This window comes from Dromaius novaehollandiae, chromosome 31, assembly GCF_036370855.1.
Source record: "Dromaius novaehollandiae isolate bDroNov1 chromosome 31, bDroNov1.hap1, whole genome shotgun sequence".
In the NCBI taxonomy this organism is placed as follows: Eukaryota; Metazoa; Chordata; class Aves; order Casuariiformes; family Dromaiidae; genus Dromaius; species Dromaius novaehollandiae.
This window is the reverse complement of record NC_088129.1, coordinates 1183543-1201822: the sequence shown is the minus strand read 5'-3', so window position 1 is coordinate 1201822 and position 18280 is coordinate 1183543. Positions and strand designations below refer to the sequence as shown.

General features: G+C 43.7%; 2 protein-coding genes across 2 annotated transcripts in view; both read right to left on the bottom strand.

Moving 5' to 3' along the window:
• The window catches only part of LOC112993749 (deleted in malignant brain tumors 1 protein-like), a 231267-nt gene that overhangs the window by 178949 nt on the left and 34038 nt on the right, over positions 1 to 18280 (bottom strand). The window lies entirely within an intron of this gene.
• On the bottom strand, positions 2492 to 16159 carry LOC135324101 (epididymal sperm-binding protein 1-like). Its single transcript, XM_064499603.1, has 8 exons — positions 13132 to 16159; positions 12314 to 12466; positions 10644 to 10808; positions 10396 to 10557; positions 9126 to 9284; positions 7212 to 7376; positions 6601 to 6765; positions 2492 to 5832 (listed from the first exon to the last, which is right to left on the bottom strand). The coding sequence occupies exons 1-8, from the start codon at positions 13202 to 13204 to the stop codon at positions 5672 to 5674; spliced, it is 1203 nt and encodes a 400-aa protein (XP_064355673.1). The 5' UTR covers positions 13205 to 16159; the 3' UTR covers positions 2492 to 5671.

Here is an 18280-nt window from a genome sequence, read left to right as displayed (position 1 = left end):
TTGAGTGGCTGAGGCTATATTCGAGGCACAGATGTTTCACTTCATATCCTTTGCACTATCGGGACAGAAAGAATTAATAGACAAATTATTCAAAAATAGATTTTTTTCCCATTGTTGCACCAAACATTGTGAAGAGGCTGCACTTCTGCATCTACTAAAATAACAGCACCTTCTCCTAGAAGAGCATGGCCTCATTTGAACTGGGCTGCCTGAGGCTGAAAGCTCAGGCTGGGGCACATTTCTGAGCACCACAGACTGAGTCATGTCCTAAAGATTGCCCTGTCCTGGAACCATGAGGAGCAAAGCATTTAAGGATTGAAACCTCAGTCCCTGTTACAGCTGAACCACAGAGACCAAGCCTGAGGTCTGCTGGAGGGCTGCACTGGCAAATCCCACAAGTAGGAACCCATCTGAGAGCACTAGGGCAGCTGTCTTATTTTCTGAGCTAAGGTAGCTTGACTAAATTTCCACCATCTATATAAAGTCACTAGCACTCCTAAAGCCAAGATATATCAAGGTAGAAATGGTAGAAGTGCTTGATCACAGCACTGCTGTTGTGCTTGGCCAGGGAGCAGCTCCTGAAATCAACATTTTAAGGAAAAGTTGCATTATAAATTTTAAACCTTTCAGAATTCAAATGTAGCCAGAGGAGATGTAATGTATGAAAACAACGCAAGAAAAATGCACTATTGCATACAAGTTGTTGCAGAAGGACTTTACCAGGCTGATGAGCTGCAGTGCTTATTTCAAGATCCCATTCTTTAAAGTGAAGTCAGCCCCTTTGTGCAGAGCTGAAGACCTTCTTTACCATGAGCAATGTGTTGTAAACAATTCAATCATCCACTAACATAGAGTGGGGAAGCCTGGGCACACTGCCTTGTTCAGGATCTTGCGCAGAAGCAATAGGTATTCTCTTCTCTCTGCAAGCCATGAATCTGCTGTACAGTTTGTCTGTCTGTGGATATATCTGCTCTGAGGCGAAGAATAGGGTTTGGGGTAAGAGCAGGGGAAGTTTTGTAGTGGTTAGCCACAGGAATCACAAAGGACACGATGGAGAAGGAAGTGGCTGTCTGTGCTGCAAGGATGTGACAAATCATCTCATACTCTTCTGTTTCTCAATGTGTCCTGCTCCTCTCTTACTCTGGGACTCTTCCTCCCTCCTCGAGGTCCATCGCTCAATCACATTCATCTGCTGTCTGTCCTCCCCAACCAAAGTGAGCTTCCAGACCTATTTGAGTAGTCCTCTATATGGGGATGTCCTATGTGTTGGAGTGCGTCTGTGTGTCAGCACATATTTGCACGCAATTGCAAATTGAGTGTGGTCAGTGTGAATGCGTGAGTGTGAGCTGGGAGTGCTGCAAGCATCTTGTGCGTGGAAACTGGCACATTTGCTTTCTATTTGTACTCTGCGTGTGCTCATACATTTAAGCTCTGAGTGCAAGTGAACACAGGCAAGTGTGCATGAGAAGCATTCCAGGAGCAAACACTTGTCTCTGTATCTCTTTTCTGTACTGGGGCACCAGAGTCCTGGCCCAAGGTTGGGACTGGCCCATCTTCTGGTCTCCAGATGGAAAGAGCCCCCAAAACTGCTGGCCGGAGCCAGGGCACAGCAAAGCCAGAGTGACTGCCCAGGATGGCTGCCCAGGGACAGCCCTCCCCGCATCTCCTAACTGCAGCAGGACAGCAGCTGGCAGCAACAGGAGTCATGTCCCATCTCCTCTTCCTGGGTCGATGGTGCCATCCTGTGGCTACAGCTGCTTTGCCTTGGCTCAGGAGTGCATGCAATCAAGGAAGCATGACAGCGCAGCACTGTGACCAGTGAATGCTGCACTGGACAGGAGCAGCAATTCCCCTTCCCTGCAGTTATTGCACATCTGGGTCTCATCTGGGTTGGTGCCTGGTTCCTGAAAATGGACCCGTGCAAAATTCCAAGTGCAGAGACCAGGAGTGCTGGAAGCATGTCCAGCAACCACAGGGGAGGGGGTGAGGTGGTGACATCCACCCTTGTGTCTGCCCTGGTGGGGAAAGATCTGCTTTGTGTGCATGTATGCACATGGGCACTGAAAGGCTCGGACCTGAAACAATCTTTGTCTAATCTTTGTCATATCCCAGTTGCCTCTAGATCTATCTGAAAGGGGGTTATGATTCGTATGGCAGAGTCATCTTGAAAACAAAACATGTACATTTTTGAGAAAGGACCTTCAGCAGACCAATAGATGTAATTTGGATACCTAAGTGCAGTCCTCAAGTCATCTGAAATTGTAGTTGTTGCCTGTATTTAGGCACCTGAGTTGTACCACAGGTGTCTACTTCAGGGCAAGAGCCCCAAGGCTCTGCTGACTGTATTAACAAGGGGCTCAGTGCAGCTGCTCAAAGTTGTCTGAGCCTCACTGCTCTGTAGAGGAGACAGTTCATCTCCTTACATAAAGAGAATGGGGCTGTAGTGACTCTGGGATATATCCCTGTCCTTAAAAGGCAGGAGGAATCCTGGCAAGGGGTGGGAAACTGGAGTCCACTTCAGCTTTGCTACAATGCCTGGTTTCCAATTTTTATTTTCAGGGCACTGAAGGAAATGGTATTGTTAACAAGGGCTGATTGCCTCACCAAAAAAGGGTTTGTTTTTCCCATTTCTAAAATAAGTCAAAATCGTCACATGCTTTTAAAACACAGCAACTTGCATGTCAGCATATGGTACTGTTAGGACAAGGAACTATCTGATCTGGTTCATTATCCTGTACTCACCATATTTTCTCCTAGGCAGTGTCTAAGCCTTTTGGAGGCACCAGGGTGAAGGTATCAGAGAAATGACTGGTGCTGGAAGTTTCCATAGACTAGGTTTCCATAGACATTTAACAGTTGCTGTGTAGTGGTGTGGCTGGGATTCACTGTCCCTGTGCTAATGCTTGTGATGTACATGCCTGTATTTCATCTAAATTCCCTTTGTAGTCAGCTGGGAAAATGTATGCTTCTAGGACATCCTTAATCTCACCCTGAAGGAGACATTGACACCAGTGCAGGTGCATCAGGTCTTCTGGGATATATTTCTGCCCACTGACAGCAATGGTAGCTTCAGTGCTTGGCTCAAATAAGGACACCTGCACTCTAGATGTGTAGGATTGAATAAATTAACCTTATTCTCAGCTGAAGTTGATTTTAATGGCAGCATGTTCAGTTTAGCTACTCGTGCCCTGATGCTCTTCTATTCTGCCAGACATCATCCCCTAGCTATGGACAGATTCACCTTTGGATCTGTAACTTCTGCTAATTTATATAAGCAACTGTATTAATATAAGCAAAATATATGTGTGGCTGGTCTGACCTCTTGGTGCCTTGCCACTCTGCACCATGCCCTCTAGGAAGGAAATCTGCTTCATATCAGCCTTTTGGTCATGAATGTGTAAAACAAAAGCCACATTACATACATAAGTCAAAATTATTGGTGATATCATTTAGCTTTGTATTTTTCTTATCTCGGAACTCAAATGTAGTTGCTTAAATGCTAGAGGTCTTTTATCTAAGTCTTATCTGAGATGTAATATGGCCAAGAAATTGTAATTTGTTTTTAAAAACACTTCAAGATGCATTATTGTAGCCTTTTTAACTTTGCTGTATACACTTTGACTTGTTTGGCTTTATGTCAAAAAAGGTTAACAAAGGAAAAAAACACCCTGCCTTTTCCCATTTTTTGTAGCCTTTCTGCATGAAACTAAACCTCGGCACACCTCAGGAGCTAAGCATCAACATTGCATGAGTTTATGGCACATTTGCCTCAGAGTATTGTGGCTTCTGTTGAAATGAACTGCAGTGACAACTACTGCACGCTCCATGGTCTTTTGGAAAAACTCTTTGTAGGCCCTGCTGTGCCTCAGAACAGTTTCTGCAGCTAGCATTTGAACATGACTCCCCCCCCCCTTTTTTTTTAAACAGCTTTTACTTTTACTTAAAAGCCCTCTCCTTTTAAACCTTTGTGATTGTGGCCAGGCCCAAAAGCACTGTCTCAAAATGGATGGAAGTAGAGCAATAGAACAGAAATCTTTTCTAAAAATGCATGAAGCAAAAGTAGCTGACCCAATCTCATTTCTAAAATGAAGCTTGCCAGCAATGTTTGTTGCATGTTTGGTCCCAGCTTGGTGCCAGGAACAGGGAACAGCTTGTCTCAGTTTGCTTATGCAAGGCAGATCTCAATTCGCTCAGCAGTTTTTACTTTTTGCCCATTAGGAGAGAAGGTTTATCCTCCAACCCTGAACAAGGATGGGACATGAGCCTAGCTCTTTGGGGATGTGGCCTCAGGGAATTGCATGGGACCTTCTTCTAAAGGAAGAAGATTCAGGGAAAATGGGAAGAGCACAGGGTCCTGAAATGAACTAAGTAATTTTAAGGGATGGGAACAGGAATTAAAAACAGCATGGGGCTGGGATGGTACCAGCCAACACGTGTGACTTGAACTGACCTTGAAGATGGGAACTGGCACATGGGAGCAGAGGAAAGTCACTCAGTTCAGTCCTCTACCTCTCTGAGGCTGCCATAGTGCCATTTCCTTTGAAAGCCATTGGGAAATGCCAAGAATGATCGAGTGCAGGGTCAACCCAGCACCCTGCCGAGGGGCAGACTTCTTGGATGGCAAAACGGAGTTGGGGAGGTGGGAGATCCTGGCTCAGTCTGCACAGTGCAGCCCACCCATGCTGGGGAAAGGACCCCAACTTTCACAGACTGCTTTGCACCCAGCAACCCTAACCCTGCTCAGCTCAGGGTTCAGGGGGAGCTAGGAGCTATTTCTGGGCCCAGACCAGGTGCTGGGGTGCTGCATTGGTCCCCATCCTTCTTCCAGAAAAGCAGGAATGGGGCAGTCCCTGAGGGTGGAAGAGGCATGAGTCAGGGGTGCATCTGTCACAGCTAAGGGAGACAGACATGGGTAATTTGATCACACTTCTGCACTCCATATGGTACCCTTTAGCTAGAGTAGATCCCACTCCCAATGTCCTCTCAGTCTTCTCTCAATTAAATTAACCTTCAGTCCTGGGTTATATCATTTGTATTGCCTTCCTCTGGACTGTCTCCAATGGGTCCCCATCAGAATACAGGTGAAGGTTTGGAAGTGCTTGGAAGCCTTGGAAATGCTCCAAATTACCAATATCACTTTGTTTCCTTGCTCCACCATTTCTCAGGTGCCTTCCCCTCGCCAGCTCTGCCACTTTGAACTGGGAAGCATAAGGATTAGAAACTTGGACACCAAGAGCACAGGGGGCACAGCAGGGCCCGTGTGTCTGCAGCACTGTGAGAATAAGTGAGGGCCTGTACAGGGAGCGATACTGTAGGGAATGATGTGCTGACAGCTGCACTTGGCACCAAGAAAAAGAGAATAAAAACTTCCCACCGGGATCCTGGCTTATTCTGGGAAAAACATGTGGCGTTTTCCAGCTGCTGCTGTTTCCCTTTCCTTCAGAGACTGTATGTGTGTGATAAAGATGACTCCAGTGACAGAATGGACTCTAAGATTTAGCAGCTATTGTGAGCCAGGTAAAATGCATAGCGCTGTGCATACAATCAAAGCAACTCGGATTAAAAGGATTGCGTGAAGCTAAGCAGCAGGTGACAGAATGGGTTATAAGGGATTACAGGCAGTGCCAAACAGCTGGGCACTGCCCATTCCTCTTTTTATCCTTCCCCTGCATCAGACAGGACAGAAACTCCACTTGCGGTCCCTGTCGTAGTTGTCAGTAGTGGAACACCAGAGCTTCCCATTACTCTCATTCAGGCTGGTGCACTCGTTGAATTGCAGGCCCTCGTAGGTGAAAGGGAAAACACAAGGTTTCTCAGAGGAATGGCTTGGACCTGTGGGAGAGAAGGGCACATGCACTGAGATTCTACCCACACCGTGCTCTGAGCTCTGCTTGGCCTGGAGTCTCTTTGCGCTGGATGTTTCTATTGCAAGAGGCTAGGGTGAACACCTAGCTTTAGTCACCCCGTTTGCACTAATGGCTTGCTCTGGTACATGCTAAAGGTAGCCCTGGGAAAGGGACCTTAGTCCATGCTCACAGAGTGCCCCCCAGGAGAAGCTGCTAATGAAGCACAAATTCACATCCACCTTTCCCAATTGAAAGAGACTTAGAGGAAGATTACAGAGGCATCCTTCTCTCTGGCTCAAGCATCTCCATACTATGCACCAAAGAGGAGATATTGACCCAGGAAACAAAAGATCAGACCTTTGCCTCTAGAGTTATATTCTTTATCAGATGGAAATTAGTTGTATTGCAGCAACTAGTCAAGTTGCAATCTGGTCATCCAGTTTACTTGGAGATGGATGTTTCAATAACATTCATGCAGGTTCCCCAAAGATTCAGGCATAAGGCCTATTTCCCTTTGGGTTATCTTCCAGGATCACATGTGCTTTCTTTTTTCTTGATTGCATCCAAGTTCCTCAAACATGGGTCTGCAGCTATGAAATAGGGGGACCCACTGAAGGATGGGCTCCACACTGCCGTATCTCACCCAAGACCTGAGTCTGGGGCATTTCACCCACCTGGAGTTAGGATAGTGAACCTATGATAGGTCCCATTCTCTGATGTCCCAGAGATGCTTAGGGAGGGACTGCAGCCCTACCTGTGTAGGAACATAAAGTCCATGTTTTATTCTGGTCATAGTTGCTCGTTGTAGCACACCAGAATTTTCCAGCCAGCCTCTCACTCTGGATGCAGGAATGGTGCAACTTCTCCATGTAAATAAATGGGAACACACATTTTGACTCTGTGTTATTCCAGGATACATCTGCAAAACAGGACCAAAATGAACCAGGGTATTTCACAGATGAACATAGGTTAGGGACCTTCCCCCAAATCTCCAGCCTAGTCCCCTATACATACAAACTGCTCAGAAAGACCAGTGATCCAAGCTGTTCCAGAGGTTAATGTCCATTATTTTTTAAAAACAGATGACGCCTCCAGCACCAGTATGACTCTGTTTAGCTCCAACATTTAATGAGCTAAAGCTTCCCTACCCATATGCAGATTCATGCAGAATGGGATCAAAGCACAACTTTTATTCTTCACATAACTTCTAACCATTTTCTTTTTCTATCGTTACTGTCTTCCCCTCACCTTCATCACTCCTTTTTTCCTACTGAATTCTAGCTGATGTATACCAGGTGTTGCCTGACCTTTATATTTGCAACCTGCTTCTTACTGGGAGGAGAATAGAGGAAAGGAGATATTTACAGGTTTCTGGGCAATAGCTCCACAGTTTATCTTGATCATAATTGCCTGTTGTAGCACACCACAGATTCCCAGTGCTGTCATTTGTTTTGATGCAGCTATAAAATAGATTTTCCTTGTAGATGAAAGGAAAAACACAGTTTTCACCATTGGAATTTCCTCCGTACTCTAGAAATAGAAAGAAGAGCAAGAAGAGTGTAAGCTGGAGAATGAACAGAAGTACTGAAAAAAAATCTTTTTTGCTTCCTATTTTCTTCAGTAATAAGTAAGTTTTCACAGCTCTGTTTTTTACATCATTTCTCTAAATCCAGGTCAAAAGTCTTGGCCATCTCAAGTCTTTTCAGTGGATGACATCAGCAATAAAAATGGGTGATAATTAACCACACAGAAGGAATGCATCTATTTTATCTTATTACCTTAGAATTATCATGGGAAATGAAAAATTATATTTGGAGATGTACCTTGGCTTTGAGAAGACATGAGTGAAGTGTTGCATGCAAAATCAGGATAGGTATGTAGCAAATGAAGTGAGACTGACTATTTGGTGTCTCTTCCAGAATAAAAACCAGTGGCCAGTGAAGGAAACTTGGAGCAACCAAGCTGAAAACATCAAAGGAGTGTTTCTGTGTACATCATGCAATATACCTGTGGAGCTCCTTGACAAAGGATGTTCTAGATGAAGGAAATATTCACAGGTTTCAGGAGTAACTAGGAAAGTCCTTGGAAGAGAGTACCTCTGGGGATATCACTAAAGAGACCAAATCTTCCAGCAGCAATTGTTAAAAGAATAAGTATTAACCCATCTAAATCCAATTCAATTCTCTTGCAGCCTCCTTCCGTACAGGGCTTTAGGTTCAGTCCTATCTCCTTCTGTACTCTCCCAAGGAGCACAATTCAGACACAGCTTCCCAGGCATGGGCTGGATCCTGAACTCACCTGCCAGCCCTGTGCTGTGCTCACCTTTAAAAACCTCTGTGATGTTACCAGGCTCACCTCAGATGTTGGATACATTACTGGTTGTTATTGGGACATTTTGAGGCAAGACAGGCTGTGATGAAAACAGCAGAGGTATCATGAAATGCTGCCTTTCCCACGGTGAATTCCTGGTACGTCAGATGGAATGGGCTAATCTGAATAAAGATTCATATGGTGGGATTTAACTCACTTTAGAGGTCTACAATGAAGACAGCCCTAAAAAGCCTTTGGAGAGAAATTCCTCTCATCTGAAAGCAGATGTTTAATGCAGGTCAGGTGCTTCCCACCCAAAGATACTTGCTTTTCTCTGCTATCTATGAGAGCAGGCTAGGTAGCTAACCTAAAATTACATGAGATAAATCCAAATCTTAGTGACAGCAAGCTGTTGTTTCCAGCACACAGTTACTCAGTTTCTCCCCTTTTCATCTTATTTTATTGTCTGTGCTGGGTTAGAGCACTTTCCTCCAATCCAGTTGTACAAAGACAGAGATAAACTGCCATTGTTGTGGATAAGCTGAAAGGACCAAAACTGCTTTCTAGAAGGCAAGGCCAAACCTTTTCATGGCTGTTTCTGGGATCTTTCTGTCTTGCCAGTATCAGAGCTGAGCACATAGTTCCTATAAGGACCTCCAAAACCAAGAAGAGGAATAAAGGCATCCCTGGAGAACAGGATCTTCTCTAGCTGTGCAGTCTCAGGCCTATTTCCATGCCAGAGTATCCTGGATGCTATGATGCTAACTTTACCATCATTTGTCTGTAAGTCCTGAGCCATTCTCCAAACAGCTTAAATGACCCGGGTGGAGTCAATTCCCACTAGTGCTCATAGCAAAGCCCACCCACTCCCTGCCCAAATGATCAGAACCCTGTACTCTTCTGGCCCCCTTGCACCGCATGACAGAGGCCAAGAGGACCCCGAGGATGCTCTCTTCTCACATCCCTTACCTGTCGTGGAACAGTAGTGCCACTGGTTGCTATAGCTGCTGGTGGAGGAGCACCAGTACCTCCTATCTTGCGAGTCAATGTTTGTGCAGCCATGGTATAGCTTGGCTTTGTATTGGAATGGGAAGACGCAAGGGAGGTTCCCACTGTTCGTACCAGACACTAGTTGGGAGAAGGTTGAGATGGAAGAGAAGGTTTGGTTAGGTAGAAACAGGAGAATGGGCTTTTCCCTTCAGTTTGTGTCAGGGAATGTTTCTGACCATCCCCAGCTGGGGCTGTGAGTTTTGATTTTGCTTTTTTTAACATCTCCCTTTAATCCCCGCTGCCTATAGGCAGTGTCCAGTCCCCCATGTCCATTTGGACACTCAGCATCCTCCACGCTCAGTAAGCTAGACACCAAGCCTTGAACTGAGGGACTGCATTTTTCCTATTTTCATTAGCACCTTCTGAATTGGTCAGCCTCATCACATGGGGCTGAGAATAGTCTCGGAAAAGGGGGCAGATTTGGAAAATTAATGTTAAACATTTTCCTTCCAGTCTTGAGGCCTTAAGCAGCACCTCTCTGCTCAGGGAATCAAGATAACAATTGGGGAAATCAAGAAACTGATTTTGAATATTTTCCTCTATCTCTTCAGGCATGTTCAAGATTTTTAAGCTATGTAAAGCCAGTTCTGTTCCCTCTTTTCCTTCCTTTTCCCTTCCCTTTGATACAAAATTTGCATCTCACACCTACTTTTCCCTGCTGTCTTAGGCACTGCTGATGGAGATGAGGAGGGCTGGTAGTCCAGTGGAATGGGTTTAGAGCATCTGAGTATCCAGAGATGCCCTTGCTTGCCTTATTGCCTCCTTTGCCTGCCTCCATCTACAAAGAGCAGTGGTGGGGGAGAGGCCAGGGTGGGAAACAGTAAAAGATTTTGGGGAGGAAGGTTCCTTCTCTCATTTCAAGAGCAGCCCTGTGACCATCCTGAGAGAGGCGAATGGCCTGATAAAAGTCTCCTCTGCTGGATGTCCCCTATGTCCTACATATCCCCACAGTCTGTCTGGAGATTACCAGTGCCAACCTTGCCTTAGCTACCAGTCCTGATCCTGCCATATCCTGGGTGAATTCTCCCTTCACAATGCCCCAGGGATGTACTGGAGTGAAGGAGCTGTGCTGTCCCACTTGTGGCAATTTAACTGTCTCAGCTTTACTGTGAACTCTGGTGTTGCCCTGTCCTGCCTCTGTGGAAAACAGCTGTGACTTGCTGAGCTCTGTAACTCCCCACATCCTTACCAGAAGCCTGGCAGTATGTCCATTTGGGATCCTGCTCATAATTGCTGCTCAAAGAGCACCACAGAAGCCCTTTTAATGCCCCATCAGTTGTGCAGGAAGTGTAGGTCTGGCCCTTGTAGGTGAATGGGAAGATGCAGGGTCCTGTTGGGTTTGAGCTCAGCACTAGGAACCAGATAGAAAAATGTCAGTGCTGCAGATATTCAGCAATGGTCAGGACAGGAAAGTTGTGCAAGGGACATTGAACTTACTGATGTCAGCACAGTAGCTCCAGCGTCGGTCACGGTCATAGCTGTCACTAGTGGCACACCAGAATTGCCCATCCTCCATGTGCTCATTAGTGCAAGTGTAAAATGTCCGGTTCTTGTATATAAAAGGGAAAAAGCAAGGCTGGCCACCTGAGCTGCCCCCATGCTCTGTGGGGAGAGAAGAGGACACAGTAAGGACAGTGCTTGGAGTTGCACAGAATTTTTTCTGGAAAACAGTCTTCCCTGGAGAGCTGACACCTTCAAGAGACAAGGTAAAAGAACTGTGGGTATGCTGCCCTAAATAGATAGATGCAGCCCCAAATCCATTTCCAGTAATTTGGATGTCTAAAGCCTTCTAGACTGGCTCTAGCACCTCTGAAGAGATGCCTGAACCTCATCCCATGCTAAAGGAGGTCTCCAAGAATTGCTCTGTGAAGCTTTCTGCTTCCCATGGATGGTACAGGAATAAGGTGATTTGCTTAAACCAGACTTGTAAATCTTCTATGCTTGGAGGCTAAGCAGGATGTGTGCAGCCTGGGGTCAATTTGGCGTGCCTCTGCCAGTTCCTTTCACTTCTGCTCAAGCCAATGGCCCCAAAGAAACACCACATCCAGCACAAGGACATCTCATCATCTGCCTTACTGAGACCTTATTGACCCATGTGAGCTAACTGACTGTTTCACCATGTACGCATAGATGGCCAGAGCCATTCCTTGCCTGAGAAGGCCAAGCCTGAATTAGAGAAAGGAAGACAAAAGATTGGAGAAGGTGAAGTTGTTGGTCAGAGCAAGCCTTTTCATGGGATCCCTGCACAGTTCATCATCATATCCAGGGACAAGCATTTGGCTGATGCCTTATGTGTTTTGTTCCTAGTGCTAAGTTCAAACCCAACAGGCCCCTGCATCTTCTTATTCATCTGTTAAGATCTGACCTATACCTCTTGCACAACTGATCAGGAGTTCTGATGCTCCCCAAACAACAAGTATGAGTGGGATCCCAAATGAACACATGGTGAGGCTTCTGGTAACAATGTGACTATTTATAGCCTTAAGGACCAAGGTCCTTTTACAATCTGCACTGGAGATAAGTGATAAATTGTGAGCGAGTAAGAGACAGAGAAAGTGGAATGTGACTAAACTGAATTTCTCAAGCGGTAAAGAGCTAGGGCAATTTCATCTGCCTTAAGAGTTGAGATCTGGATACTCACCTGACTTGAGAGTCAGACACTTCCCAAATCACATTTTAAGGTGAGACTCCAATCTCACTCTAGCCTCATCCCATAATCCTAGGCAGACCCAGGCATCCAGATGCTTATTAAGAAGAGGTAAGATCCAGGCAGAGGAGTTAAGTGCAATAAAAGTGGGGGCAGCCCATTCCCACACAAGCCTATTGTGGGCCCATATATCATAACCCAGAGGGACAGGCACTTGAACAAAGTATCCATGGTCTGTATGACTACAGATACCAGCATTTGTAAGAGATCAGTGGTTCCCTGGAAGCACCTGCTTTTCCCACTGGTTATAAAGGGAGAGACTAAAACAGATGTCGATCTCTAAAGCAAGAGATGGTTTCTTTGCTGCATAAGGTTGTTTGCAAGGCATGGCCTTCTATCCCCACCATGGCAGCTCTGAAAAACAAGGAGAGGTACCCATGGGGCAGGGTCTGACACTCACCTTGCAAGGTACAATACTTCCATTTGCCATCCAGGTCATAGCTGCTGGTCGTGGCACACCAGGGAGTTCCCTTGCTGCTCCCATCCTCAGTGCAGAAGGAGTAGGTTCTCCCTTCATAGATGAAGGGGAAGACACAGGGAACGGGTTCACCACCTTGGAAAGAAACAGGGACAGATGAAGTACCAGACCCCTAGCAAGGAATAACTTGGGTGAAGGAAGAGTGCACCAGCTGCACTGAAGGAAAAAGCTCTTCTGCAGATCATGAAGGTAGCAAAGTAGATCCTCCTGTGGGACACAGCTTGACACAGAGAATGGTGACAAACTGTGAGGAACTCAGGATTTAAAGGTAAGGTAAGGTGTAGGTAAGAAGCAATGCCTCTTAACTCTTTCATATGGGGAGAGACTTGGTCAATACACCAGCTTAGATTGTTTTTCATCAGTTATAATGATGTTCAACTATGTTAAATTTATTTTTTCCCAATATATGTCTATCTTTTAAAAAGAAAAAATACCTGATGAAGATACATATACATAAAACAGCTTCAGTCTCCCCCCTCTCCTGACTTTCTCTTACCATGACTGACCTTTTATCTTGCTCCTAGCAGAATCCACCTGAGAGACCTCAAAGGTATCTTGTGGATGGTCCTCCTTGCTCTGCTTGTACTGATCACCATCTGCAACCAAACTCACCTTGCAGAGAAGGAAACAAATACCACCGAAATGTCTTCTGCACCCAGATCTGTCTAAATGCATCCTTCCTAGCCCAGGTACCCTAGTGCAGATGCCCAGCCTGAAAAGGGGCAATGTTAAGGAATTACCTGTGTCAGCCAAGCACAGGGGCACAAGCGCTCCCCAGAGAAGGAAAATAAACCTCAGTGGCAACTTCTGCATGTTCTTCGGAACTGCTTTCTGCTGCAGCTTTCACCCAGAAGGTACCCTTGGCCTACAGCCACATTTATTTGCTGGCAGTGAAGTAGAAAGCCCAGGGGAGGGACAAATTTTCTTTTCCCTGCCCCGAAGTTAGAAGTGATTTTGATTAATTTCCTCAACCAACAGCTTTGGAGAAGATTAGGACTGGGGCATCGAAAGGAGAGGCAGAGAGGACCATAGCCCAGCTAGGGTGAATCAACAAGGATTCCAAAATATTTTCATACTCAACTTAACTGAGAGAAACTGAGGAATGGGGGAAGTTAGGGCAGAGGGAGGTAGAGAGGAGTGGAGAGAGTTCAGAGACAGGGACTTTGTGTTACTGTTGCAGACAGATGCAGTATGAGGAAGATCAGGGGTGAGAGAAAATATTTTTGGAGGATGTGGAATTTGGGACAATGCAGGATTGGAGGTGCATAGGGTAGTGCTAGGGGAGGATATGGGGACTGTAATGATGCAGGCACTGCAGGTGCAGAAATTTTAACTTCAGCCGCAAAAAAAGCAATCAAGGGAGATATGGAGATGGCTGCATTATCAGCCCTGTAACACCGCTGTTGCTTCCTTGCCCTTTTTGCAACCCCAAATATGAGACGCAGGTGTCTCTGTGATGTTTTTTTAAAGGGCATAGCAAACCAAGATTTCTGCATATGAACCCCCAGGCCTATATTGCTGAAAAGCAGACTCATCACAGTGCCTGTAACTCCCTGAGCCCTAAAGTGCTGGAAAATGTCTCAGCTCCACCGCAAAGTTATGAAGATAGCTTTCCATCAGCAAGGATGGCAAGTGACTCATCCCCTGTAACAGCTGTGCAAGTTCCTTTGCCATCGTTGGATGGATAAGGGAATAACACCACAGCTGGAAAATACTGGGTGATTCTCTCTGTGTTTCTTGAAGACTCATCTGAGACATAGAGACACAAAGTGACTGTCTGCAGTTATATGGAAAAAGTATTTGGCAGAAATGGGAATTAAACCTGGTACTTTCTTGGTTGAGGCTGGGAACTGGCATGAATGATGTCTGAATGTTTCTTCTTTGTCGACAGAAACTGGGATTGACTTTTGAGTCAAACGCATCTCACTCTTACCTACAGGCCCCTCAAACTTGTGTTGTCCACTTTGTGAGCAAAAGGGGCAGATCTGACAGGGCATTTGTAAATTTGTAGTTGTAAGACCACCATGTAATGATGATGCCCTCATGAAGATGCAATTTGTACAGCCAATAGGAATTTCACAATGCAATAAAGCAGCCAACAATTTTAAGAACTTATACTTGAAATATTTGCAAGTGAAGTAGCTAGAAATAGATGCAAAAGGCGTTTTCTAGGACAACTTCTTTGGAGTGTTCTCCAGGCAGTGTCTTCTCCAAGCTCTGCAGGTGAAATAACCCCTGCGTCTGTTTTTTAAGAAGCAGCCAGCTCATGTCACTTAGGAGCATTTTCCCTGTCACATGCTATCTGCAGTTCCCAAAGTCATTCTGTTGGTCATGACACTGCTAATCAAACTGGTCCTTTGCCATTCATTATGGGGAAGCTCTGAGATGTTCCTGCCACTCAAGCTTTCCACCTTTCCATAGCAAAGCAAGTCCAGGCAGCTGCTGAGTGCCAAAGTAAATACAAGAGGACTCAGGATAAGCCAATAAAATGGATACTCACCATCAACACTTACGCAAACCTTTTCAAGGAGTTTAAATACAAAATTACCTGCATTGTGTAGCAAGGCTCTTAAACCAGTTTCCTTGACACAAGGACAGGATGTGGAAATGTGACCCTACTTGTTTAAAAGGGCTGCAAGTGATCCAAAGAACCTGTGGATAATCCAGCTTTTCACATTAATTTTACCAAGAAGCAAAGTAAACAAGAAGATACAAAGCCACTTGGAACTACACCAAACAGAGGATAAAAGGAATGCATAAGCAGGAGCTGTTTGAAAATCCCCTCCATATTAAAAAAAAAGAAAAAAAAAAAAAAAAAGAAAAAGTTTGCAAACAACAACAGTCAGAAGAGGTGAAGGAGGAAGCAGGCTTCTTGAGATGTCCTATCCTACACTTTCAACCCAATTCAGCAACTTCTCTTTGTCTCCCCAGTTTGCTTGGACCATGTCTAACAATGCCTTTGTATCCAGGCAGTGTAATTTGCTGTCTGCTCAGGACCCTGTGAATGGCGTGGTTTGGGGCAATTGCCCTAGGTCAGGGCATGATGACATGGACTTCCTTGGTGCTCATTGCAACAGGGGAGCATCATACTAGCCAGCCTGTAGGGTTGCACCTCAAAGCACATACAGTGCTTATAAACACCTAGAAGTTACTCACCCACATACAAAGTAGCTGCTAGATTCCCTTTATGTTCAGTGGGGAGAGACAGGGAATCATGTCCCAAAAGAATGGGCATCTGACAAGCCTGATAATCCCATCCAGATGTATTCCTGTTCTCCATCGTCTATAACAGGAGAAAGTTGAGTGTCTCCAGAGGGGACCCAGAAACATGATTTATGGCGAAAAATATCACCCTTTGGCATCTCTTATTTTGATTAACCATTCACTGCCTACCCAAAGGAGGTAATGTGTAACCCTTAGGTGAGACCTGTGGAAAAAACGCCTCTTTTCCTTTCACTTCCAAAAAAGGCATCGCTGTTTTTGTTGTTTTTTGATTTCCTTGTTTTTTGAATTTTTACCCAACTGGGGATTCCATTTTGTGAACTGTAGCAACAGGACAAATTGCACAAGTTCCTTGATAGTGTGATGTTTGATGTCTTTTCCATTTTATCATGGATGTATTTTCTTTAATGAGCCTTCACTTCTCTAATACTACTTATTGCTTTGAATTCAGGCTTCACTGCGTCAGTTTGGAGGTTCTTTCTGAAATCTTAGTGCTGAAAAAATGAAGATATGCACACCTCTGCATTATGTTTTAAAAGTCTAGCAAAAGTCTAGTCTAGCATATATTAATCCATTTTTAGCTTTCAAATATTGTTCAATTTCTATTAATTCTGACTTGACAAATATAGTTTGGAATTATTTGCATATAATAATAATTGCATAATATTGATAATTGCATATTATTATTATAAATATTTGACAATCTTTATAATAATAAAAAAAATACCTTAGATGCCCTGGCTGCAATTTAAGATCCTTTTCTTTTCTTTTTGATGAGATCTGGGTAATGCTTTTTTCTATAAGAAAATTTAAAAATATCTAAAACTTAATATATGCTTTTTCAGTTTTCTCTATCTTTTAACTAACCAAATATTATTTGTAATGTTTTTATGCATTTTAATAAAATGATATATATATACATATGTATTTAAAAGCAGACTGCTACCTTGCTTTTTAACTAGCAATACAGATGTGTCAATGTGTTTAAAAATATATTCCTTACCTAATTTTTTGTAATTATTTAGGGTAATACATGTATCTTTTGGAGGTAGAAAACTATCAATTGACTATGTATACTGTACATTTTAAGCTTCACCAACTATCACCTGTTGCATATGAAACACTAGACAGACTTCTTTTAGGTCTGTCTGAGAAATTTAGATACTTACCTGGACTGCAAGGAGAAATTAAATTTTGATAATACTTTGGAGGCTTTTCCTTTATCTCTTAGTTTCATACAAAGGCCTGGATATGGGGAATATTTTCTGTCTGTCTCCTTTCCTGTTTTGGGCCTTGTTAAGCTTTAGTGGGAGCTCTCATTCTACTTTTAACAAACTCACTTGGCTCTTAAAAAAATGAAAAAAAAATCTACTCTTAATAAATGGCTGTTTTATTATTTAATTATTGTGGTATTGGCAAGCTTTTTTCCCCCTTTTTCCTCTGTGGATCAGGGTTGTTTGTGGCTCACTGGCAAAACTGTACAGTCAGAAAGAATTATATTCCACTACAATTGCAAGGCTGTTGTAAAGATGTATTGTCCTCTCTTTCTTTAGCTGTAACTACTATCATGCATACAACAAAAATAGCTTTTAAAATTCCCTTTCAGGAAAAGATGCTTATGAGAGGAGGTCTATTAAAAAAATAGAAAGAGGAACATGAGAAGGGCCAGTTAGTCATTCTGTTTCATGAAATAGTGCAATTATTCACTTGTAAAAAATTATGAGCATGTTATTCTTTTCAAAGGTTTTTGCTAAACATTTATTTTTAAGTTGAAACAACAAACATGATAGATATTCTCAAGGGTTAATTTCATTTCTCACATCCACTGTTAATGGAATACCTGTGGTCAGATAACATTCCACTTTGAAGTGTTTAAACATTTCTTAATCATATTTTCTGTCATGTTTGCTTTGAAAACAAAACATGACCTAAAGGGTCAAGGGAAATCACTGTTTTAGCTGTTTCTTAAAAAAAAAAAAAAAAAAAGCTGTTCCATGCCATCAGAGCAAATATTTGCTGCTTCTCAAACACTCTTCATATACACCGTGTGCCTTATTTATTTTTCAGTCTACTTTTGACAGCACATTCTGTTACATAAAGTTTTCAGAATAACTCTCTTTTCGGAATAAAGCTGGCCTCTTGCTGCATACATTCCAAGTGGAACATGTAGAAAATACCAGTAATTTCACATGTGATTATATGGCAGTATTAGTTGTGTTTTGTTTGTTTCTAATTAATAGCATTAAATTCCGCTGTCCTTGGGTCCACAGCAGCCCATATAATTGCTCCAGTGGAGGAAGAACTTCCCCTATTCCTCCTTCTACACAGTAGTCATGAGGATTTTTAATGAAAAAGGGGAAGAACTGCTCAATCCTTTATTGCTGTAGCAGCATCTCTTCTTTTCCTGGGAGACTTTTTTAATGACCCAAGCAGATTCACTGAATTTATCATTTCCTCTGATTGTACTCAGTTGTGTTCCCTTCCTTTCAGAGACTTCAGCATTTTTATGGCCCAGTCTCAAAACAGTTTGACATATGAGAAAAGGTCTTCTGCACATCCTACAGAGGCTCATGGCAGAAGGCAAGCTGGAATGGTTATGAGGTTTTCAGATGAGGTGCAAGAATTTGTAGTGTTAAAGGGAAACGGGAAGAAATAGAGGCACTGCAG

Coding starts and splice junctions, on each gene's coding strand:
- LOC135324101 (XM_064499603.1), bottom strand. CDS start 13,204: ATGCAGAAGTTGCCACTGAGGTTTATTTTCCTTCTCTGGGGAGCGCTT. Junction 7,377..9,125: donor GCACTACTGTTCCACGACAG/GTAAGGGATGTG, acceptor TTCTATTTCTAG/AGTACGGAGGAAATTCCAAT. Junction 5,833..6,600: donor GACTTTATGTTCCTACACAG/GTAGGGCTGCAG, acceptor TCTCTCCCACAG/GTCCAAGCCATTCCTCTGAG.